Source organism: Lethenteron reissneri, chromosome 42 (assembly GCF_015708825.2).
Source record: "Lethenteron reissneri isolate LAM-NWPU_2019-01 chromosome 42, ASM1570882v1, whole genome shotgun sequence".
Taxonomy (NCBI): Eukaryota; Metazoa; Chordata; class Hyperoartia; order Petromyzontiformes; family Petromyzontidae; genus Lethenteron; species Lethenteron reissneri.
The window spans coordinates 8641017-8665959 of record NC_083820.1 but is presented as its reverse complement, the minus strand read 5'-3'; the positions used below and the strand labels follow the sequence as shown (position 1 = coordinate 8665959).

The following is a 24943-nucleotide window of genomic DNA, read 5'->3' as shown; positions in this document are numbered from 1 at the left end:
CTGTACCTGTCCCCCTCTCTCTCCCCGTGTATCTCTCTTCTTATTCTTCTTCTTGTTGTACCCATCTCGGTCTGCCTCCCTCTCTGTCTGTATCTCTCCCTCTCTCTGTATCTCTCTCTGTATCTCTGCATCTCTCTATGTATTCCCATTCCCATGCATCTCTCTCCCTCTCCGTCCCTCCCTTTCCCGTGTACCTCTCTGCACATCTCCTGTGCCCCCATCACACGTATCTCTCTCCCCCCCCCATCTCTATACGACTATCCCCATCTCTGCCTCTCCGCATGTCTGCTCATCCCCATGCATCTCTCTCATCTTTTCCCGTGCACCCCTCTCTCTGTCTCGCCCTCGACGTCTCCCCATCCTCGTGTATTTCTCCCTCCCTCCCTCCCACTCTCTCTCTCATGTTACCCCCCTCTCTCTGTATCTCTTCCTTACTCTCTCTCTGTCTCACCATCCCCGTGTATCCCTCATGCCCCCCTCTCTCTCTCCCGCGTGTACCCCTCGTTAGCTCTCTCTCTCCCCATGTCTCCCCATCCTTGTGTATCTCTCTCCCTCCCACTCTCTCTCTCTCTCCCTCCCCATGTACCGCTCTCTTTCTCTCTCCGCGTACACCCCCCCACCCCCCTCTCTGTATCTCTCCCTCTCCCCACACGTCTCCCTGTCCCCGCGTATCGCCGCCGACACCCCGCCCGCCGCCCCCGTCTCTCCCTCCCTCCCTCCCGTGCAGGGTGGCACGGGGCCCCCGCTCGCTCCCTCGGAGGGAGTCGGAAGTCCCCGCGCGCTGACGTCAGAGGCTCCGCTCTGCGCTCCTCCGAGCTCCGCTCAGCGCTCCTCCTACTCCTCCTCCACGACCTCCTCCTCTCTCTCTACCTCTCAACGTCTCCTCGCTGCCGCCACCGCCGCCGCCGCCTCGCTCCTAGAAGCTCCACAGCGTCGCCTTCTCGCGCCGCCCGTGGCTCCAGATGAAGCCCCGAGTAGCCGCGGGAGGAGAAGCAGCAGCAGCAGGAGGAGGAGGAGGTGGTGGTACGTGTGCGTGATCCCCCCCCTCCGCCTCTCTCTCTCTCTCTCCAGGGGGGCGCGGAGTGGCGAGACGGGGCCACGAGGGCCATGCGAATGATAATGTTACTGCTGCTGATGTTGCTGCTGCTGATGATGTTGCTGCTGCTGATGATGTTGCTGCTGATGATGATTGATGCTGTTGCTGTGTGAGCGAGACGAGGGCACCAGAGCGATGATGTTGCTGCTGCTGCTGATGATGTTGCCGACGACTGTGACGATGGCCAGCGAGATGAGGACACGAGACGCGATGATGGGAGGGAGGACACGCAGAGAGAGAGATAGGAGAGGGGCAGTGGCCGAGGAGCCCAGAGCACCGCGGACTTTAGACGTGCGTGGTTTCTGGCGACGAGGGGCAGGGGGAGACAGACAGCGGCGAGACAGGAGGGGACACACAGCGAGACGGGAACACGGGGGTGGGTGGTGGTGGGGGTGAAACACGAGCAGGGCGAGACAGAGAGACAGAAAGACGGTGGGGGGGGGGGGGTGAGACAAGGGGAGAGCGACGCGGACAACGGACAGGAGGGAGAGAGTGGGAGACATGGGTGAGACAGGGAAAGAGACCCGCAAAAAAAATTACGAAATGATGAACGAAGCAAAGTGCCGACTACACCGAGCATCTTCTTGTTTCCACTGATCGTAAAAAAAAAAGAGACAGTGGGAGAGACGTGGACGGGATGAGACATGGGTGAGACATGAGTGAGACAGTGGGAGAGACATGGGGAGACATGGGGAGAGACGGAGACATGGGGAGACATGGGTGAGACATGGGTGAGACAGTGGGAGAGACATGGGGAGACATGGGGAGAGACGGAGACATGGGGAGACATGGGTGAGACATGGGTGAGACATGGGTGAGACAGTGGGAGAGACATGGGGAGACATGGGGAGAGACGGAGACATGGAGAGACATGGGTGAGACAGTGAGAGAGACGGAGACAGGAGTGAGACACGTTAAGACATGGGTGAGACAGAGGGAGGCACGGACTGGGGCACGGCTAAGCGCGAATCCTGGTGCAGAGGAGAGGCCTTGCGCCCTCACCCCTTTCCCCAAGCCCCGATCACTCCCCCGCCCCTACGCTTACCCGCACCCTTCATCCCCACACCCCTAACCCCACCCCACCATCCTCGCTGCGGCCCCCCCCCTCCCCATGCTGCCGCGGTGATGGGCGCCCGGGGGAGGAGAGGGACGGGAGGGAGAGATGGGGATGGGGGGGGAGGGTGTTGGGGGGGGTCTGGCCAAATCCTTCAGCGTCTCTCGTTGGCCACCCTTTTCGTGTCGCCGTGTCTGCCTGCCCCTCCGGTGTCTGCCCACGATCGTGTCCGCTCCATTTGTCTCTTGCGTCTCGCGAGGTCCGCTCCCTCCTCGTGTGTCTCCCGCGTGAGGGACCAGCCGGCCCCTAGCCCCGTGTCTCAGTGTCTCTCCCCTGCGCCTCTGTCCGCCACCTCCTCCCTCCCTCCCCGTGCCTCCGTGCCTCTTCCCACCCACCCACGTCCCCCCCCCACAACCGCCGTCCCACCCCTCCCCTCCCCTACTCCATGTCCCTCCTACACCTCCCTCTCACCGCAGTGTGTAATACAGTAACACACGTGTACCCGCACACACGTACACCCACACACGTGTGCGCATATCAACACACATACACGTGCGCACATACGCGTACAGAGTAAAACTCGTGTGTACACACAAACACGTACACACGCGTATACACGCGTATACACAAAGACAAAGATCCCCCGTGTAGCCTTAACAGACTGTTGGGGCAAGTGCTGTTAGCGAGCACCTATGAAGGCCGGCACGGCACACGAGGGGGTGAGCGTGCCAACACCACGCCCGGCCGCATTTGTCTCCCCAGTGGCGATGTTTACACACCGTGTGCCAGATACTCATTTGAGGCCGAGTCGACCTAGGGGAGACCCAGGACTGGTTCAGATCATCGTCACACTGGTGTTGGTTGCCGTGAGCGGGAATCGAACTCGGGTCGCCAGGTTCGTAGCGCAGCAGCGCGCGCTAACCCCCTACACCACCGTTCCCCTCCACACACACACACACACTGACACGTTCACGCACCGCACACGCACACACTCCACCACGTGCACACGCGCGCATGTGCTCGCCCCGCCCGCCGCCGCTGCCGCTGTTGTTGTTGTTGAGTGCGAGGCGAATGGGGAGGAGGAGGAACGATTCGGGCAGCGGAGGGAACCTGCCTGCTCCCCCTCCCCCCACCTCATGCTTCAGCCCCCTCTGCTGCCCCCGAATCTCCTTGCACCCCCCGTATTCTCCTGCTCCCCTTTGTCCTCCTGCTCTCCATTGTTCTCCATTGTTCTCCCTGCTCTCAATTGTTCTTCCTGCTCTCCATTGTTATCAGGGGCACCTCCATTGTTCACTCTGATCTCCATTGTACTCCCTGCTCCCTATTGTTCCCCCTGCTCCCTATTGTTTCCCCATGCTTTCCATTGTACTCCCTGCTCCCTATTGTTCCCCCTGCTCCTTATTGTTCTCCATCCTCTCCATTGTTCTCCATCCTCTCCAGTGTTCTCCATGCTCTCCATTGTTCTCCCTGCTCTCCATTTTTCTCCCTGCTCTCCATTGTTCTCCCTGCTCTCCATTGTTCTCCCTGCTCTCCATTGTTCTCCCTGCTCTCCATTCTCTCTGCTCTCCATTGTTCCCCATGCTCTCCATTGTTCCCCATCCTCTCCATTGTACTCCCTGCTTTGCATTCGGCTTGCCCCTGCTCTCCCCTGCTCTCTCCTGCTCCCCCTTCTCCCCGCGGCCCCCCCTTGCTCCTTGTCCTTCTCTGTCGATCTCCTCCGAGTGCTGAGACACCAGGCAGAGCTCACACTTGGGTGGAGTGAGTTCGCATCCGAGTTGCAGGCCATGGCCACGGAGGCGGCCTGCCACGATTGTGGTTACGTGGATGGTCACGGATGTGGAGGGTGTTGGCACCTGTGTGTGTGTCCTTTGCGTGCGGGGAGCGGTAGCGCAGCGGGTCGCGTTGCTGCGCTACGAGAGACACAGTGACCCGAGTTTGATTCCCGCTCGCCATCAACAACAGTGGTGGATATTTGAACCGGTCCTGGCCCTCCGCCCTGGGTCGACTCAACCTCAAATAAGTGCCTGGTGCTTAGCGGCTCTTGCCCCAGCAGTCTCGTTAAGCCTATACGGGTGACATTTGTCTTGTGTGTGTGTGTACTCGCACGCGCGCGTCTGGTGTTTCAGGGAGCCGGTAGCGCACTGCACTACGACCTCAGCAAACCTGAGTTGGAATCCCAGTCAGAGCTAACATCGGTGGCTACTGATAACTTAACCGGAACCCTTGCCCTGCCTTAAGCCCCTAAAAAAAAATGTGTTCGTACCCGGTGCGGTGTGTCAACAGCGGCCCGCACTTGGGAGGAACTGGGCGTGGTGCTGGCCACACCACAAAGCCACGTGTTTGGGGGGATGTGAGTATGAGAGAGCGCGCGTGTGTGTGTGTGAGAGAGAGACTGTGCATGAGAGCGGTGTGCTGTTGCCGTGCGTGTGAGTGCATGCGTGTGAGTGCATGCGCGTGTGTGTCCAGAGTTTGTGAGTTGTGGGGAGCGGTTAGCGCTACGCTGCGCTATGAGCCCGGCGACCCGGGTTCGATTCCCGCTCACGGCCAACACCAGTGACGATTATCTGAACCGGTACCTGGGCCTCCCCTAGGTCGACTCAGCCTCAAATGAGTACCTGGTGCGATGTGTAAACATCGCCACTGGGGAGACAAAGGCGACCGGGCGTGTTGTTGGTCACCCACCCGCTGTGTGCCGTGCGAGCCTTCATAGGTGCTCCCTATAACAGCACTTGTCCCTACAGTCTGTTAAGGCTATACGGGGGATCTTTGTATTTGTCTTTGACTGAGTGATACAGTTTGCGTGTATGTGCGTGCGTGTCACGTTTGGGGAGCGGTGGTGGTGGAACAGTGGCTCCAAGCTACGAACTCAGCTGCACGAGTTCGATTTCAGACCACGGCTAGGAAATCGAACTACCATCAGCGGCGATTAACATCACACCTACCGTCGATTCAGTCTCAAAGTGAGTACAGCACTTGCCCCAACAGTCTGCACACACAGTGTGCCAGCGAGATGTGTGCGAGATTGCATGGACCATACGTCAACTCACCGCTCGCAACATTTTGCTGATTGAGAATAGAAGCTCCAGCGGTGGAGTTCGAGCCGTGTGGATTTTGCTGCCACTTTCACGTGGCCCCACGGGACGCTATGACAGCCTGACTTTTTTGTGTGAACGGGTCACCCACCCACCCATCCGTCCAAGCAACTATCGAAGCTCACCCCCCCCCCCACCTCCCAAATCGCCGCAGCTTCCGAGATCTGGGGGCGATCGGGTAGGTCAGAGGCCGCGCGTGGTCGAATGTGCGACCGCGTGCATCTTGGCTTCGACAGGGCATGTGGCTTGTTGGTTAGCTCAACTGTGCGAGGAGGACGAGAAAGGGATGGGAATGAGAGGTGTGGGTGGGGGTGTTATGCGATGTTACGCGTGTCTATCGGTAAGGTGTGCGTGTTTAAGTGGGTTAGGGTGTGCGTGCAAATAGGTGCTCGCGAAAGGCACTTTGCCCCCAACGCTCTCCTTAAAGCCATATTCTTCATCAGTGAGTGAGGGCTGCCACACACTTGAAACCACTGGCGGGGGGGGGGGGGGTGGTTGACAGCGGCACGATGATGATGATGATGTTGGGGCGGTGTTGTCACGTGCTGTGTATTGTGTCGGGGGCCGCACGTCAGGTGCCGCACTAAAGGCCACCAGGGGCCGCAGTGGCCCGCGAGACTTGCAATGTAGAACACTGGAATTGAAGGTCGTGTGGGGATATCTGTCGTTGTGTGTAAGCGCGTGCGGGGACCGGTAGCGGTCACGGCGGGCGAACCCGAGTTCGATTCCCGCTCACGGCCAATAACGGTGATGTACGTGCGCACGTTGAACTTCTCGCGCACCGTACGTAGCCAACCGTGCTAAGCGGAGATCGCTGTCTGAACAAGTCCTGGCCTCCTCTCTGGCGCGGCGTGCAACGTCAGTATTGGGGAGACAAAGGCAGCCTGGTGTGACGCGTTGGGCATGTGTAGGTTTCTCCAGATTTGAAGTTTTCGTGACTGCAAGGATTCATATTCTTAGGTTTTTTTCGGTAAAGTCACGTAGGTAAAAAAATTTAAATTCATAAAAGTAAAATAAAAATAAAATAAAAATCACGACGTTTCGGAGGCAACACAAGTCTCCGTCATCAGGTGTGACCGTCACAGCCTGATTTGCAGTATCAAGTTATTTTATTTTTATTTTACTTTTATTAATTTTAATTTTTTACCTACGTGACTTTACCGAAAAAACCTAAGAATATGTATGTTTCTCGCTAACCCGACTTGCCCCAGCAGCCTGAGTCGGCTATATGGGGGATTTTTTTGTCTTGTGTGTGTGTGTATAATAAGTAATTGAGCGTGACTGCGTTTTTGCTGTGTGTGGGTGATACAGGGTGTGTGTGTACAGATGTTAGTGCCAGGGAAGGCGGTGAGCCAGGCGAGTTCAGGATCAATGTATTTATACTGGAGGTATGCCTTGAGCTATAAAGCTAATTTTTTCACAGGTACCGGGTAGAGAGTGTTAGTATCTTACCTATTCACACCTCAATACCTTATCGAGCCCCTGGCTCATTCAAATCCCTTACAATTACTCACACCTACACATCGACTCACACCTGCACGTGTACCTGCATTCTTTCTTATCTACTCACCCACACACCGACGCAGCACTCATATCTAGGACATGGAACACACATGCACACCTGAACACCTAAACATCAACACACCTGCAAACTGGCACACGCACATATCCATTCACTTGCACACCTGTATATCAACACACCTGCACATATACATACATACTTGTATACCAATAAAAAAGACAAATATCCCCCGTATAGCCCTAACAGACTGTTGGGGCAAGTGCTGTTGGCGAGCACCTATGAAGGCCCCGTGGCACGGCACGCGAGGGGGTCGGTGGCCACCGCTCCGCTCCGCACCAGGTACTCAATTCAGGCCGAGTCGTCCCAGGGGAAAGCCCAGGACCGGTTCAGACAATCGTCACCGGTGTTGGTCACGAGCGGGAATCGAACTCGGCTCGACGCCGGGTGAGTAGCGCAGTGCGCTAATCTCTGCGCCACCACTCCCCACAATTCACCTGTGAAGGCACACACGCACACACCTGTGCGCCTGCCCGATCACACACACACACACCTATTCAAGCCTTCTCGTGAAGCACCGAGAGCAGTGGATTCTCAACCGGGGGGCACGTGGAGCCCCCCTGGGGTACGTGAGGTGGCTTCATGAATGTGTGAACATTTGTGCCATGTATGAGAGCCATTGGTGAATGATCACGTGCGAATATGCCAATCTAAAATAAGTACGCTAACCATTTCATCAACATGGTGACCTGGAGCGATATCAAAGACCTTGATAAAGTCATCGATCGCGTAAGCAATGCCGGGTTTCCAAGGGTAGCCGGCGAGCGGGAACTAACGGCAGAGCGTCCGTCGATTTCGTTTTTATTCGCTCGCAGTGAATAGCGAGTTAGTGTACACCCTCACAAGTTGGACTCTTGGTTAAAAACATTGACGTGCATTAATTCGTACACATTTCTCAGAACCACGTTGGGGGGGGGGGGCGGGGCGGGGGTGGTCAGGCAAGGGGGTTACTCGGTTGCAACAAAATTCAACAAGAGGTGGGGGGGGGGTAGCAAGTAGCCAACACGATGTTGAGTATCACTGCCCGAGAGGGGTCGGCACGAGTCTGTGTGAGTGCGAGCAGTGGTGCAGCGGTTAGCATTGAGCTGCGCTTCGAACCCGGCGGCCCGGGTTCGATTCCCGCTCACGGCCACCAGCACCGGTGACGATTATCTGAACCGGGTAACTTGGGCCTCTACTAGGTCGACTCAGCCTCAAATGAGTACCTGGTGCGGTGTGTTAACATCGCCACTGGGGAGACAAAGGCGGCCGGGCGTGGTGCTGGCCACCCACCCCTCGTGTGCCACAGTGCCGACCTTCATAGGTGCTGCTCACTAACAGCACTTGCCCCGAAAGTCTGTTGAGGCTACACGGGGGACCTTTGTCTTTGGTGGCGCACTGCACTACAAAATCACCGCCCTCGACCCGAGTTCGATTCCCGCTCACGGCCACCATCAACATCGGTGACGATTATATGAACCGGTCCTGTGCCGCCCCCCCACCCCCCTAGGTCGACTCAGCCTCAAATTAATATTTTGGTGCGGTGTGTAATAAACTGGGGGAGACAAAGGCGGCCGGGCGTGGTGTTGGACACCCATCCACCCGCTCGCATGCTGTCGTTAACAGCACTTGCCCCAAAAATTAGTTGAAGGCTATACGCGGGATTTTTGTGCGCGAGTGAGTGGGGTGTATTTTCATATTATTACGCCTCTTCGCCCTGGAGATCCTCATCGAGTCTCAAGACTCGTTTTCAGGAGGGTCCCTGCCAATTCAACAATAATTTAGTGCCACTCTATTTCAGTGGCCTGAAATCAAATCTATCGCTTCGGATGGGCGCTGCAAAATATGATCTTGAGTTTTGATTATAGTGTGCTGATCTTTAAAGGTGCATTGAAAATTTTTGATACTCCTGCTGTTATGGAGTGACGCATGCTGCCAGCTATGGCTGAAAAGTTTGGTCGTACATGTTATGTATTATCGTTTATTGTTAAATTTGAATCACAGTTCCTATGATCACTGTTACATTGTTTTTATAGCTTTATTTTGGTGATTTCGAAAACGTTTTGGTTTAGCCATATTTGTTTGTTACAGTACAGAGTTAGCCTGTTAATCTAAATTGTCTTTTGGTTGTTATTGTTTGACTTGCATCCCACTGGGATTTTTGCACACAGCGTTGAAATACGGTGCTTTTTCTGGAAGACTTTGCTGTTTTTTCCTGGATTTTTCTGTTGCGTTTAGTCATTTTAAGATGTTTCTTATTCATGTTTTTGTTTGTTGCGGTTGCACCCGATTCAAGAGCCGAATGGCTCACAGAGCTATACCTAATATATGAACTGAACTAAACTGTTGACGAGAGACGCTGCTGCAGATCTATGGACAATTAATCGATTGTCGAGTAATCTATAGGGGATCGTAATCGATTTTTTTTGATCGACGGTCGATTACTCGGGCACCTTGAAAAATGGCGTCATCCCCCGCCCCGCCCCAATCCGGCCTCTCGAAGGCTGGAAACCCCCCTACAAGACACGCCCAGCGTGACATCACCCACAAAGCCCCGCCCGATCACCTCCCGTCCAGCGGCACACGTGGGAACAGAGGTGAGACTTCCCCTCCCCCGCCCCCCACCAATTATTTTCGTGTTATCCGATTGCGGTCGAGTAATCGAACCGAAATCGGTAGAGAAATCTATAGCTCAAATAATAATCGGATTAGAGTCCAGTTCTGCACTGCTGTATCCACGGGAGTGGTGTGAGAGCGAGATGAGGGGAGTGACTAGAGGGAGGCGAGGGGAGTGATGCGGGACCGGCGGTCGCTCCTCTTGACCCTGCGCCCGTCTCGTCGGCCACAGCGATGCTGCTTCAGCAGTGAGCGGCGGCGGTGGCAGTGGCAGCAGGAAGACGGAGGACGAGGACGGGGCCCTGAGATGAGCGACCCTGGCACGGCATCGCCCGGCCACCTCACCTCCTCCGAGCCCAGCTCCGGGGAGGACAATGGCATGGCCTTTTCGCACGGTCAAGGTGAGTCCACCTTTACCCCCCACCCCCCATCGCACGCTCGCCCACGCTGCCCTCGGTAATTTTATGGTGGACGATTGCACGCACCCACCTGATGTGTGTGTGTGTGCGCGCGCGTGTGTTGATGTGTGAATGTGTCCTTGTTGAATGTCTTCGTGTGTGAATGGCAGCGGAGGTCTCGCCCCCGGATCAGCTGAGTGGCATTTTATTTTTTATCAGCTGCGTAATGCTGTGTGGAAGCTACCCGGCCCTAATGCTCCGTATGAAGCTGCGGGTCTTCTCGGCCACAGTTATGCCCGTCGTTCTCTGTGCTTGCAACGCGTGGTGTCCGCTAAAGGATCATCTGTGTTGGTTTGAAATATAAAGGCTGGCCTTCCGACGATCCATCCTGGGATTAACCAGACTGGACAGTGCGAGGAGCTCACAGATACTTGAAAGATCTGGACCCAGTTCCTGCGGTAAACTACTCCGGCAGGCGAGGCTGCGTTGGGTGGGTCATGTAGCCCGCATGCCCAGCCACCGCGTGCCCGAGCAGCTTCTGTTTGGCTGGAAAGAGCGGTCTAAATGCGGGCGGCAGGGCTAAAGATCAACTGACTGATGTTGTACAGAAGTTGACTGTACTTGCTAATGACTGGCACCATTGGTGTCAAGATCGGCGTCTGTTGAGGAGGCTCGTGAAGGACGCCCCTGGGCAGTTGGAGTCAGTCGCCCTCCAGCAACAACGGAGGGCAGAGGAGCGATGCTCACAACAACGGCTAAACATCAGCAAGTTGGCACAGTGGGGTGCAAACTGTCAGTCATCTTCGTCAGTCAAGCTATGGCACCTGGGTCTGTCCTGTGACTTGTGTCCTGCCAGCGAGCCTTCGACACTTGACGTGGCCACGTCTCCGCTACATCGTGGCAAACGGAATTTTTGTGTGACTTTTTGTCTACGTGAATATGTGCATGTGTCTATGTGAGTGTGTGGATGTGTGCGTGTGTACGTGTCTGAATTCGTTTGCTTGAATGTGTCGCCGTGTGCGTACACATGTGTGTCTCTCTCTCTCGGTGTTTCGTATGTTTTAGTGCACGTGTTGGCCTTCAAAGGTGCTGTGTCTGGGTGAATGTGTTTGGCTGTGTGTGCCTGAAAATTGTCTTTGTGTGGGAAGCGTAGCGGTTAGCACGCTGCGCTACGAATCCGCGAGTTTGATTCCCGCTCGCGACCAACACCAGCGACAATTATCAAAACTTGCCTTGGGCCTCCCTTAGGTCGACTCAGCCTCAAATGAGTACCAGGTACGTCGTCTAAAACATCAGCACTGGGGGGGGGGGGGAGAGAGGCGGCCGGGCGTGGTGTTGGCCACACCAGCCCCTTCGTGTGCCGTGCCGGTCTTCATAGGCGGTTGACATAACAGCACTTGTCCCTACAGTCTATGCGGGGGATCTTTGCCTTTCTATGAGTGTGCCTTTGACTGTTTGCTTGTGAGATTGTGCGCGACTGCGTGACACATCTTGCGTGCGCTCCCCAACATCACTTACCGCCCTACAGCCTGCCAGAACTGTGGCGTGCCTTTGTGAACGTCTGTGTCACACACTGACATTATCCCCTGCGCCGGCTCCCCCACGGTTGAGAGGGGATACTGTGAAATTGCGAGGGGGAGCAGGCGACACGGTTAGGGAGGGATACTGTGTCCCCTGTCACAGTATCCCCTGGACCCCTCTCACAATATCCCTCTGCACCCTCCCACGGAAGCCGATTGTTGCCACTAAGCCCAGGAGCGGAGATTACGTGCCTCCCCCTCCCTCCCTCCCACCCCCTCCCTCCCACTCCCCTCCCTCCCACTCCCCTTCGTCCCACTCTCCCGCTCTCCCACCCTCCCTCCCACCCTCCTTTCCCCCTCCCTACCCCCTCCCTCCCTCCTACTCCTCCTCCAACCCACTCCTCCTCCCACCCCCCTCCCTCCCAACCTCCTTCCCACCCTCCCTCCCACTCCCCCACCCTCCCAGCCCCCTCCCAGCCCCCTCCCTCCCACTCCCTCCCATTCCCCCCTGCCTCCCACCCACCCACCCCTCCCTCCCACCCCCCCTCTCCCACCCCCCCTCCCTCCCACCCTCCTTCCCACTCCCCCCTCCCCCCCACTCCCCCCTCCCTCCCAACCTCCCACCCCCCTCCCTCCCACTCCCCCCTCCCTCCCACTCCCCCCTCCCTCCCAACCTCCCACCCCCCTCCCTCCCACTCCCCCCTCGTCCTCCCCGACTCCTCTCCGTGGCCTCCTCCCCCCTCCCTCTCTCTTGCGGAATGAGCTGCATTGTCAAAGTGCAGCTCCGTCTCCTCCGCTATGACTCAGTGTCCGCCGCGATGGTGGTGGGGAGGGGGGTGGTAGGGGTGGGGGGGTAGAACAGGGGTGGGGGGACGGGGGGGTGCAGGCGGATGAGAGGGCAGGGCGCACGAGTGGGTAAGGAGGAGGAATAGGAGGAGGCATTTGCTCACACGCACACACACACGCACACACACACACGCTCACACGCACACACACTCACACGCACACACACGCACATACACACACACGCTCACACACACGCACACACACACACGCTCACACACACACATACACACGCTCACACACACGCACACACACGCTCACACACACGCACACACACGCTCACACACGCTCACACGCACACACACACACGCTCACACGCACACACACACACGCTCACACGCACACACACACACGCTCACACGCACACACACACGCGTGCGCGCGAGGGGAGGATGTGCCCTGGCTGGCAGATGAGCTCAGGCTCAAGGGCGATGTGTGGCGATGGGGGTCTCCCCCCCCCCTCCACCAAACCCCATCGCCCAGCCGCCTGCGACCCCCCCCCCCCACACGGCACGACATTCCCCTACCCAACATCCCCGGCGTGCCGGACTTCATGGCCCACCGCATATTTTCGTGGTCGTCGCCGCCGCTAGACGAGAGTAGGTGGCACGTGCCTTAGTAGCCCACGGTTCCCGTAGCTATACTGGATGTGGTGTGCCGGGATGCATTTTTTTTTTTGCCCACGATCTTGCAGCAGCGCCGGGATGAGGGGGGGGTGGTGTGACTGCACCACGGATTTCAGATCGAGATTCTTCTTGACGGTGGTGGCGACGGCGTCTCGAAGCCTCTCGGTTCGGGCTCGGCTTTCGGTTGCGCGGCAGACACACAGACGGACAAGACAAAGATCCCCCGTGTAGCCTTAACAGACTGTCGGGGCAAGTGCTGTTAGCGAGCACCTACGAAGACCGGCACGGCGCACGAGGAGGTGGGTGGCCAGCACCACGCCCGGCCGCCTTTGTCTCCCCAGTGGCGATGTTTTTACCCACCGCATCAAGGTACTCATTTGAGGCAGAGTCGACCTAGGCGAGGCGCAAGAGCGGTTTTAGATCATCGCCACCGGTGTTGGCGGCCGTGAGCGGGCATCGGGAACACGAGACGCCGGGTTCGTTGCGCAGCGTAGCGCTAACCGCTCCACCACCGCTCCCCAGAAAGATACACTCGTGCGTTGCCTGTCCGTCCGATGGGGGCGCACCGCGTAAATCACGCGGTAAGCAGATGCGTTCGCTGATGGCTGCGCCGATTTATCGCTCATTTGCCAAATAAACAATAGGGAGCGAAGGGGGAGAACGGTGGGCGACTTGGGGCCTCACTCCACTCACCCCTCCACACACTCTCCTACCTCTACCCCTCTCATCTCACTCCACTGGCCTCTCCACGCACTCTCCTACCTCTCCCCTCTCATCTCACTCAACCCGCCTCTCCACGCACTCTCCTACCTCTACCCCTCTCATCTCACTCCACTGGCCTCTCCACGCACTCTCCTACCTCTCCCCTCTCATCTCACTCCACCCGCCTCTCCATGCACTCTCCTACCTCTACTCCTCTCATCTCACTCTACTGGCCCCTCCACACACTCTCCTACCTCTCATCTCACTCCACTCGCCCCTGCACACACTCTCCCACCTCTACCCCTCTCATCTCACTCCACCCACCCCTCCACACACTCTCCTACCTCTCCCCTCTCATCTCACTCTACTCCCCTCCACACACTCTCCTACCTCTCATCTCACTCCACCCACCCCTCCACACACTCTCCTACCTCTACCCCTCTCATCTCACTCCACCCACCCCTCCACACACTCTCCTACCTCTACCCCTCTCATCTCACTCAACCCGCCCCTCCACACACTTTCCTACCTCTCGTCTCACTCCGCTCCCCTTACAGCAAGGGTCCTGGGTTCGATTCCCAACTCGTGCACCTTTCTGTGTTTGTAATTTGTACGTTTCTCTCCCTGTCCTGTTTGAGTTTCCTCCCGTAGCTAAAAATAACAAATATAACACAATGTAACTGGTATTCGCCAAACAGCCCAGTGATGACGACTTACACACCCACATCACTCAAATTGTGATCACGCGCACATCACTCAAATTGTGATCACGCACGGAGGCGACATCGCCCCCTCCTGTGACGAACTTGGCAGGGCCCTCCTAATGGAAAGTTGGCCCGAGACTCGGAGAGAGAGAGAGAGAGGCCTTTTCCTGGGCAAACAAGCGACCAGAAAATGTGTCTTGGAGGGCTCGGAGTGGCCTTTATCATCCACGCGGCACTGCACGCTATCTCCCCTCCAACCCCTTAACCCCGAGTCACCCGGCCGAGCGGCCGAACAACAGCCCCTCCAGCTGTGGCTCTCGTCCCAAGTGCACACACGCAGCTGCGTCCAATTTGCATTCATTCACCATCAGCATCATCATCATCAGCAGCAGCATCATCATCATCAGCAGCAGCTATGGTCAATCCACTGCTGCATGAGTATCTCCCCCCCCCCCTACGCTGCGCGGATAGTGGGTGATATTTCACCACACTACACTGCTTAGTGCGAGGAAGGGGGGCATAGATGTTGATGCGGAGTACAGTACAACTGATTTTTCTGCTCTGTCCTCAGCTGACGATGTAGGTGCACAGCAGGCCTGTGGCACCCATTGCACGCGTGGTGGTCGGCTCATCCACCTAGCACCTATATCGTGATCCTTTGATCTACAAGCTAATCATCCACCCGGCATGAGCCGACTTCATCGCTCTCATCTCTCTTCGGTGGACGTCCTCTCGGACGCATTCCATCCCTCGGCTCCGTCATTATTTTCAACCCTTGGCGGTCGTCCCTTCTGGCCATGACGCGTCCTGCCCTAGGCCTCGCTGACCTTTCGTCAGAATTTCAATTTCGACGTTAGCCCGGTGTACGTCCTCTCATCCCACGTGTCCGTCTTTGCGTCTCTCGATCAATTCCGAGCGTGCGTTTCTCCACGCTTCTTTGCGCACTTTTCAAAACGCCTTAAAATAATAGCGCCTGAGTGGACAACGATGTCACTTAGTCTACCTGCGATCACCGGACTCTGGGAAATCTCATCCAGAGAAACCCAGAGATGATTTTGACTCCTAAGTCACGTGGCACCCACTCCAGCCTTAATTGAGTTCCATATAAAACCACAGACCACAAGCCCAGAGGCCCAACTTGTCAAGCGGCAAGCAAAGGGCACTTTTAAAATCGAGCGAGGTTATTATTGTGGGGGCTTGTGGGGGGGGGGGGGGGAGAGGCGATGATGGGAGGGAACTTTCCAAAGTGGAGCGGTGCGCAGGAATAATCAGAAAGAGAATCATTGTGACCTGCAGCGTGGTGGTTGAGCGAGTGGGTGAGCAAGTGAGTGAGTGGGTGAGTGGATGGGTGGATGGGCGAGATGGTGGATAATTGAGTGAGTAGAATAATTAGTAAATTAGTGGGTTGGTGAGTGTTGTATTAACATGCATACAGTATTGGTGGGATTTTCTTTCTACTCGGATGAGCATTGGACAAATGGGGTAGCACTTAATCTCAAGTTCAGAGCCCACAGCCCCAAGCCCCAAGTCACGGGCGGAAATTCCACATTCATATGGCTGGGCAGAGTGAGTTTTCTCTCCCCAGGACAACTTACCAACAATTTACATCCCACAAAATTGTACGCGTTTTACCCAACACGGGGAGATGATGACTACGGGCCGCCGCGCTGTCTGCTCGCAGCGTCACCAGGCGAGAGGTTTAGCGACAGCGAGTCTTCCACCCTGACCTCTGACCCCGCGGAGGGAGGGGTCGCGCCGGGGGCCGGAGGTCGCGGCCCCGGGGCCACCAACGGCTACGGGAGCCCCGCGCCGGCCTTCACGGCGTCGGCGCCGCACGTGCAGCGCGGGGTCGCCGCGGCCCCGAGCGGAGGTCGGGGTCCGGGTCGGGGCCCGGGGCTCACGGGGCACGGGCCCCCCCCCCCCGAGGAGGAGGAGGAGGACGACGACGACGAGGCCCCACGCGGCCGGTTCAAGTTTTCCCGCGCGGCGCCACGGGAGGTGCGTGCTTCTGCCGTGCGCCGTGTGTGTGCGAGCGAATGTGTATGTGGGAGCGGCGGTGTAGCGGTTAGCGCTATGCTGCGCTACGAACCCGGCGACCAACACCGGTGACGATGATCTGAACCAGTCCTGGGCCTCCCCTAGGTCGACTCAGCCTCAAATTAGTACCCGGTGAGGTGTGGCAACATCACCACTGGGGAGACCAAGGCGGCCGGGCGTGGTGCTGGCCACCCACCCCCTCGTGTGCCGTGCCGGCCTTCATAGGTGCTTGTTAACAGCACTTGCCCAAACAGTCTGTTCAGGCTATACGGGGGATCTTTTTCTTTATCTTTGATCCTTATGTGCGTGTGTGTGTGTGCCGTTGGAGTGGTCGTGCAACAGTCAGCACGCCGCGCTACGAACCCGATTATCTGAACCGGTTCGGAGCCTCCCCTAGGTCGACTCAGCCTAAATGAATACTTGGTGCGGTGTGTCAAACATCACCACTCGGGGAGACAAAGGCGGCCGGGCGTGGTGCCGCAGTGCCGACCTTCACGGGTGCTGATCGCGAACAGCACTTGCCCCGACAGCCTGTTAGAGGCTACACGGGGGATCTTTCCTCGCTCGGCTTGTCTCTCCTCTCCGACGCGGCAGCTTGGAGGAGCTCGGGGCTGCGTGCGACCGAGCGGCCCCCCGGGACCCGGTGGCGGCGGCGGCGGTGGCGGTGGTGGCGTTCGCGAAGGTTCCTTTGTGGGGGGCCGGGCCGACGATGACGAGGACGATCACGACGACGGCGACGACGGGGAGAGGCTGGCGGAGAGCGACGGCGTCGACCAGGAGAGGCTCAAGGCCTTCAACGTAAGCACGGCCGCGCTGGCTTTGCCGCACAGTTCACTCCCCCCCCACCCCTGCCCCCCGCCATGTGCAACCGACCCTCAAACTGACCCACAGACTGACCCTCAGATTGACCGACAGACCGCCACACTCATCTTCACACAGATGCTGGATCCTCACATTGACCCTCGGGACTAACCCTCTGACTCTCAAGACTGACCCCCAGACTGACCCCCAGACTGACCCTCACACTGACCCCCAGACTGACCCCCACTGACCCTCACACCGACCCCCAGACTGACCCCCAGACCGACCCCAAGACTGACTCTTAGACTGACCCCCAGACTGACCCTCAGACTGACCCCCAGACTGACCCTCACACCGACCCCCAGACTGACCCCCAGACTGACCCCCAGACTGACCCTCAGACTGACCCCCAGACTGACCCCAGACTAACCTCCAAAATGACCTCAGACTGACCCCCAGACTGACCCCCAGACTGACCCTCACACTGACCTTCAGACCTTCAAACTTTACCCTTGGACTGGCCCTTGGATGGGCTTGAACACTGACCCTCGGATTGACCCTCACACTGACCATCACTCAAACAGACGTCCTTGTCCACCCTTGACAGCCCAGAGATGATGCAGCCACGGGCTGCTCGAGGTGATCTTGAACCACGGCGTGGAAACGGTTTCCCCGTGGTTGCCCACGCAGACAGATCCGGCACGAAATGAAATGCAGGTCGCGAGTTCCCGTCGACTCGCGTCGCGCTCACGCTCCTGGGCGTCTCGGTTCTCTCGTTCTCTCACTCGCTGCGGAGAGGGGACAATTCCGCTACCGTGTGGACGCATAACTCCGTCACCCTCGGTGTGGCGTGTGACTGAGTGTTTGCACAAAAAGCCTCAGCTGCTGGAGCAGAGAGAGTGCGTGGAGGAGAGAGAGAGGAGAGGTAGGAGAGTGCGTGGAGGGGAGTGGAGTGAGATGAGAGGGGAGAGGCAGGAGAGTGCGTGGAGGGGAGTGAGATGACAGGGGAGAGGTAGTAGAGTGAGTGGAGGGGAGTGGAGTGAGATGGGAGGGAGAGGTAGGAGAGTGTGTGGAGGGGAATGGAGTGAGATAGGGAGAGGTAGGAGAGTGCGTAAAGGGGAGTAGAGTGAGATGAGAGGGGAGAGGTAGGAGAGTGCGTGGAGGGGAGTAGAGTGAGATGGGAGAGGAGAGGCAGGAGAGTGCGTGGAGGGGAGTAGAATGAGATGAGAGAGGAGAGGCAGGAGAGTGCGTGGAGGGGAGTGGAGTGAGATGAGAGAAAGACAAGAGTGAGTCTATCAATCTTGTCCATAAAAAAGCCCCTTTTGCTTAACAAGTTAAATTATTTCCTTTACTGGTATTGATATAAATCTCAGCACAGAGCGTAGAAGTCACTGCCTTGGAGTTGCGTTGCAATATCTGTAATGTAGCAATTGGCACGTTGTCCTCGAGGAGAGTCGGGCCCAGTTGTTCCAAACCTTTTGAGTTTCTCTCACGGTCGAAGGTCATCGCGTGGCTCAGAGGTCAGAGCTCCAAGTTGACACCATTAAGATCCCGGGTTCGTCTTAGCCCCGGTCACAACAAGTAAAAGGTTCGCGCTTGATTTGGGCCTCATTGCATTTCTGACAATTTAAATTGACCATACTCTTTGGTTCTTTCGGTAAAGTCACGTAGGTATAAAATAAAATGAATCACGACGTTTCGGGCGCAACACAAGCGTCCGTCATCAGCATGATGCTTTCCCACCTGATGACGGACCTTTGTATTGCACCCAAAACGTCGTGATCTATTTTATTTTATACCCACGTGACTTTACCGAAAGAACCAAAGAGCATGGATTCCTGCAGCCACGAAAGCTTCAAATCAAGATTAAATTGACCAGTTCGACGGTAATGCGACGATCTCACTGCCACTTGAAGATTTATTTAGTTTTTTGGGAGAGGCCCTTGGGACGACGGTGACGCTGACGGTGACGGCGACGCTGACGGCGACGCTGACGGCGACGCTGACGGCGACGCTGACGGCGACGCTGACGGCGACGCTGACGGCGACGCTGACGGCGACGCTGACGGCGACGCTGACGGCGACGCTGACGGCGACGCTGACGGTCACGCTGACGGTGACGGTGACGCTGACGCCGCTGCCGCTGCCGCGCAGATGTTCGTGCGGCTATTCGTGGACGAGAACCTGGACCGGATGGTGCCCATCTCGAAGCAGCCCAAGGAGAAGGTGCAGGCCATCATCGAGTCGTGCCACCGCCAGTTCCCCGAGTTCCAGGAGCGAGCCCGCAAGCGCATACGCACCTACCTCAAGTCCTGCCGGCGCACGCGCAAGCACGGCTCCGAGCAGGTGGGGGCGGCCGAGGAGGGCACGCGCCGCAAGTGCGCAGCCACCGTGAGTGCCGTGCGCGTCCGAACACCCACCCCCCCCCCCCACCACCCACCCCTCACCTGGCCCACCAACCCCCGCGCCCCTAAACATTCCGAGACGCGGCCCGAGAGACACCCGCGGCGGAGCCCGCCGGCCGGCGCGCGTATCCGAAGACGACGAAGATCCCCGGTGCGTAGCCTCGACGGGCTTTTGGGGCAGGTGCCGTGAGCGAGCCCGTTGACGCGCGCTGGTCGTGTTGCACTCGGTCGGCGCGCGTGCACCTACGGTTAGAGAGCACGATCGCACGCACATCGCCAGCACGCGCACCGCACGCATTTACACTGTCAGCACAAAGACAAAGATCCCTCGCGCAGCCTCGACAGACTGCTGGGGCAAGTGCTGTTAGCGAGCACCTATGAAGGCCGGCACGGCACATGAGGGTGTGGGTGGCCAACACCACGCCCCACCGCCTTTGTCTCCCTAGTGGTGATATTTACACATTGCACCAGGCACTCATTTGAGGCCGAGTCGATCTAGGGGAGGCCCTGGACCAGTTCAGATAATTGTCACTGGTGCTGGCCGTGAGTAAGAATCGAACCCGGATCGCCAGGTTTGTAGCGAAACGCGCTAACCGCTACATTACCACTCCCCCCACACACACACATTCATCACGTGCACACTAAACTATTTTGTTTGCCAGGTAAAGCCCACTGAGCTATAAGCTCTTTTTCAGAGGCGACCTGGCCACCTGGCACCCTGGCTCATCGAAGTGGCTTATATCATTCCTTCCCCCTCACCTCCGATTAGCACGGTTGGCTACGCACGGTGCGAAAGAAGTTCAACACACACACATAGGATCATCATCGCACGTGGGAATTTATAACAGCTGCCAAATAATATGAACGCTAGTTTTTTTTAATGCGGAGGGAAAAACCCTGAGGAACTCGTAAAACGACGCACGAGGCCACCACGGGGACAGAAAACACGAAAATTCCAAACATGCAACGGGCATCCTCAGGGTGCGGGTTCTAACCCGTGACCTCCTGCATACCCGGCGAGGGAGATAACATCTCGCCGCCGCAGCAGCACACACCTCGCACCCCTCCCCCCTTCCACGCCGCCCCCCCGCCCCCCCCCCCGCCCCGCCCACACAGAAAAAACTTCCCTCACCAAAAACTTAGCGAGACACCAGCTGCCACTACTCGCTTCATTTCGAAACTATTTTGTAGCTACCCATCGATGCGAAGCCCCCGCACTCCACCCCACGCGGCCTTGGGAGAGGTGTCCAGGGCAGCCGCCCCACCCGCTCAGTCAGTGAGGGGTGGCGAGGGGGGTACAGGGGTGCACGTGTGAGCGTCGTGATGACCCCGTGATTTTTGCCGGCACCTGCAGTCCCGCCCGCCGCCGGCCCACCTCACGTCGGCGCTCGCCGAGACGATCCTGGCGGCGGCGTGCGAGAGCGAGAGCCGCAACGCGGCCAAGCGGATGCGCATCGAGAGCCAGCTGCAGGTACGGGCGCCGCTCCTCGTTCTCATCCTCCTCGTCCTCCTCGTTCTCATCGGTGACGTCGTTTTCCCAAGCTCCAGGTAAAAAAAATTAACGGACAAGGACGAAGAAGCAGAATCGTGCAACGCGGGGCCAAACGTTCAACCGTTGGAGCAGCGTTGGCCCGGCGCTCTCCGTGCTTAGCGGGATGCTGATCTGTGTCTCTGCGTAACGATTACAACGTAGAGAACAAAAAAATTGTAAATGTTGTGGTTTCACGCTTCAACAGACCGGTGGGCTAAAGCAGTGAACTATTTGTCTTTTTTCAACGTGACACTTTTTTTTGCTGATTGGCCGTGCCGGGTGGTGGAGGGTTACGACACATTTATAAATAACGCGATCTAACCCAAAAACGTTGATTATGAATAACATTGGTCGCGAAAGCCTCCCACGTGTTAAACTGTAAAGAACAAGGCTTGCGGTTGATAACTTGAGAGGCCAGTGCCAGTAAAAGGTACAGCACTAATCCACTGTGGTAAAGCCTCGCTGGTTGTGTATTCAGATGGATTCAAATTCACAATAAGTTTCATGTCCAAATTGTCTTTTTAGACCAGTATTACCCAAGCAGTGTTCTGTTTTATGCAAGCAAACTCTGGACCAGTTGCGACCTTCCGGGTCTCATCAGCCAGGTTGTTAAAATAATGCTGCTGGATTAATTACCGGATGTTTGTTTGGGAATAGCACTCCATATAAACGATTTACCCTTTCAAAAGTGCAGTTATGTTTGCCTGCCTGCTCAGCATGTTGGGTCTTCGGGCCTGTGCTCAGCAATGGTAATATTAGGGGAAAAAAACAGCATCCTGGCCACAAATGACAAGCGCGTTCACTTTGGTTCCGCACTTAATTCGGCTAAATTTCAACTCCGAGAATGAAAATATCCGTTTTGACCATCACGTGGTGAGTCTGTGTGGTGCTGCATGAGCACGGTTGGCTACGTACGGTGCGAAATAAGTTCAACACACGCACATGTGGTCCAGAGGTAGGTCACGCGAAGGGATCTCTCAGAGGTAGCTCTGTGACGTTCGCTTCCGTGGAGCGTTCTCCAACAACAACGAAAGGTGCTAGCGCCGCTCTGCGAAACAAATCCAGCCAGCCGAATTCGTTTAACAAGCCCCGACTCTGCTGATGAGACCCAGCAGGTCGAAACCCGAAAGGATACCTTGTTGATGCCAAAGGAGCGACCGGCGTAAATTCGTGGTTTAAAATTACGACAGCAAAACACCAAAATAGAGTGGCGACGCGGAGCGGCACAGAAGCTAACGGAAGCCGCCCTCCTCTCCCTCAGGACGAGGCGGCGGACATGCACTCCCAGCATGCCTTGCAACCGCTGGACGTTCTGCACGCGGCGGTGGCGGGGGGCGTCGGGGGCGGAGGAGGGGGCCACCCGCCGTTCCCGGCCGCCCCGTCCCCATCCCCGGCCACGTTCCTCCCGGACCCAAGCGGCCTGGTGAACGGGGCGGCGCGCTACGGCCGCCACGCCTACGCGGGGCTCCCACCCCCACACGTGTCCGCCCTGCCGCCCCCAAGCATCCCCAACGGTGAGAGTCCCCGTGCACCCCCACACATCCCCAATGGTGAGGGTCCCCCCACCCCCACACATCCCCAATGGTGAGGGTCCCCGTGCACCCCCACACATCCCCAACGGTGAGAGTCCCCGTGCACCCCCACACATCCCCAACGGTGAGAGTCCCCGTGCACCCCCACACATCCCCAACGGTGAGAGTCCCCGTGCACCCCCACACATCCCCAATGATGAGGGTCCCCCCACCCCCACACATCCCCAATGGTGAGGGTCCCCGTGCACCCCCACACATCCCCAACGGTGAGAGGCCCCCCCCACCCCCACACATCCCCAACGGTGAGGGTCCCCGTGCACCCCCACACATCCCCAATGGTGAGGGTCCCCGTGCACCCCCACACATCCCCAATGGTGAGGGCCCCCCCCTCCCACCCGGGCCCCCCCCACCCACCCTACCCCCCACTGTCTATACATTTGCCATTTATTTCGAGTTTAAAAGTGGAATTGAAGCTTTCGTGACTGCAAGGATTCATATATTATTTTATTTTTATTAATTTAATTTTTTTACCTACGTGACTTTACCGAAAAAAACCTAAGAATATAGTTTAAAAGTGAATGTTTCGTGGCCCCCCTAAGTTTTTGTATGCCCCCCCCGACCGCCGACCCACCCCTCCAACACTTAAAAGCAAGGCCACGCTACAGGTTTGCCCGCACCCCTGCTGCCACCCACAGGCCCCACCGACCTGAGCGTGAAGAGGCCGGTGAACGGAGACGCCGGGGTCCCGGAGGGGGGCTCCGCCGCCGGTGGGGCCAAGGGTCCCCACCCGCCGCTGACCCCCGGCTCGGTGGGGTGCCCCACCTCGGGCTCCCTGCAGCAGCAGCAGCAGCAGCTGAGCCCCGTGGAGGTGTCGGCCGTGAGGCAGCTCATCGCCGGGTACCGCGAGTCGGCCGCCTTCCTCCTGCGATCGGCCGACGAACTCGAGAACCTCATCCTCCAGCAGAACTGAGAGTGGAGGGAATCGCCGCCGAGGGTGGGGGTGGGCGGGAGGGGCAACCGGGCGGGGGGGGGGGCAGGGTGGCCGCCCCTCCCGTGGGGGCGGCGGGCACCGGCCGGCTGCGTGGGCCCAACTTCTGGAGGCGACACGATCGTGCGGCGGCTGGTGGTTGGAGCTTGCGGTGGCGGCGAGCGGACATGGCACCTTTGACCTTTGCCCTTCGGGCGCCAAAACGTCTCGGGGAGGGGGGGGGAGTGTTGCCGCCTGTTCAGGTGCACAACGAAATAAAAAGGAAACCGCGACTGGTCGCGGCACGAAGAATATCTCACAGTACCGAGAGACGGGAGAACTGCGCGCTAAATGCGTCGTCTTGAGCGGCGTGTTATTTGGCGCAAACCGACGACAAAAAAAACCGCGACTGGGACTTGAAGACTCGCCCAGGACGGCTTCTGTCAGAAAAAAAAGAGGAGGATCCTGGGAAATCCAGGACAGGTGGCATCGTTAGATCCCTAGGGGCACCAGTGGTGTTAGAGGGTTGGTTGGCATGGCAAACTGGTGCAGGGATTAAATGGGGGAGGGGGGGAAGGGAGGGAAGGGGGGGAAGGGAGGGGGGGAAGGGAGGGGGTGCCCTCACCCCTGTCCAAATTCCCACGCCCCCTACCCCTTCTCTTCGGAGCCGACGGCTTGGGTCTCTTCCAGCCCGTGAGCCCTCCCTGGTTGCCGCTGCACCGCCCACGTCCACACGCTCGGCATTGACGCCCGAGGCTTAATTTCTCGTCGAACATTTTCCGTGTCGCTGGTAGACTGGATTAGGCACGTGTCTGTCAGTCACAGCCATAGCGAGAGGAATGAAGACTGATGGATGTGGTTTTCTGGGCACGGAAGTATTCTCTTAGGTCACCGACCCGGACAGACCCAGCTGATATTAAGCCCTGACTTCGCCACTCATGAGCACGCAGATCCTAAGCGCGCACGCAGATCCCAAGTGCGCACGCGTGCGCACGTGCGCGCATGCATGCCCACGGACGTGCACACAAACACGCACATACATATATACAACAACCGCCAATCACCAAGCGGCTGTAATATCACCGCGGTGCTTGTGCCAGGCTCGGTGAACTTTTAGGGCACGTGACTGTATCGAAGGCTCGCTGGCATTAAGTCACGGGACAGAACCAGGTGTTACGGGTTAACCCACTTGACTGGCAGACGCACTTACCTGTGCTCCCTACTGTGCCAACTTGCTGTGTTGCAGCGGCCTGGTTGCTTCGCTCATTTCTGTGGGTGTCGCTCTCCGTCCCCTCCGCGGTTGTTCGAAGGCGGTTGCCTCCGACTGCCCAGTAGCATCCTTCATGAGCCTCTCATGAAAAGACAAAGATCCCCCGTAAAGCCTGAACAGACTGTAGGGGCAAGTGTTGTTGCACCTATAAAGGCCGGCATGGCACACGAGGAGGTGGGTGGCCAGCACCA

At 57.6% G+C, this 24943-nt stretch overlaps 1 protein-coding gene across 3 annotated transcripts; it reads left to right on the top strand.

Moving 5' to 3' along the window:
* The first annotated feature begins 815 nt into the window (after positions 1-815).
* Positions 816-23507, top strand: LOC133352873 (nucleolar protein 4-like). Of its 3 annotated transcripts, none has more exons than XM_061568855.1 (8): positions 816-1023; positions 9649-9817; positions 15891-16207; positions 16841-17044; positions 19202-19393; positions 20807-20923; positions 22245-22497; positions 23211-23507. In XM_061568855.1, the coding sequence occupies exons 2-8, from the start codon at positions 9724-9726 to the stop codon at positions 23483-23485; spliced, it is 1452 nt and encodes a 483-aa protein (XP_061424839.1). In that variant the 5' UTR covers positions 816-1023; positions 9649-9723; the 3' UTR covers positions 23486-23507. The 3 variants fall into 3 exon arrangements, with proteins under 3 accessions (XP_061424839.1, XP_061424837.1, XP_061424838.1); XM_061568853.1 differs by having other exon boundaries at positions 19202-19438; XM_061568854.1 differs by lacking the exon at positions 816-1023 and adding an exon at positions 4972-5110 and having other exon boundaries at positions 19202-19438.
* The last annotated feature ends 1436 nt before the right edge of the window (positions 23508-24943 follow it).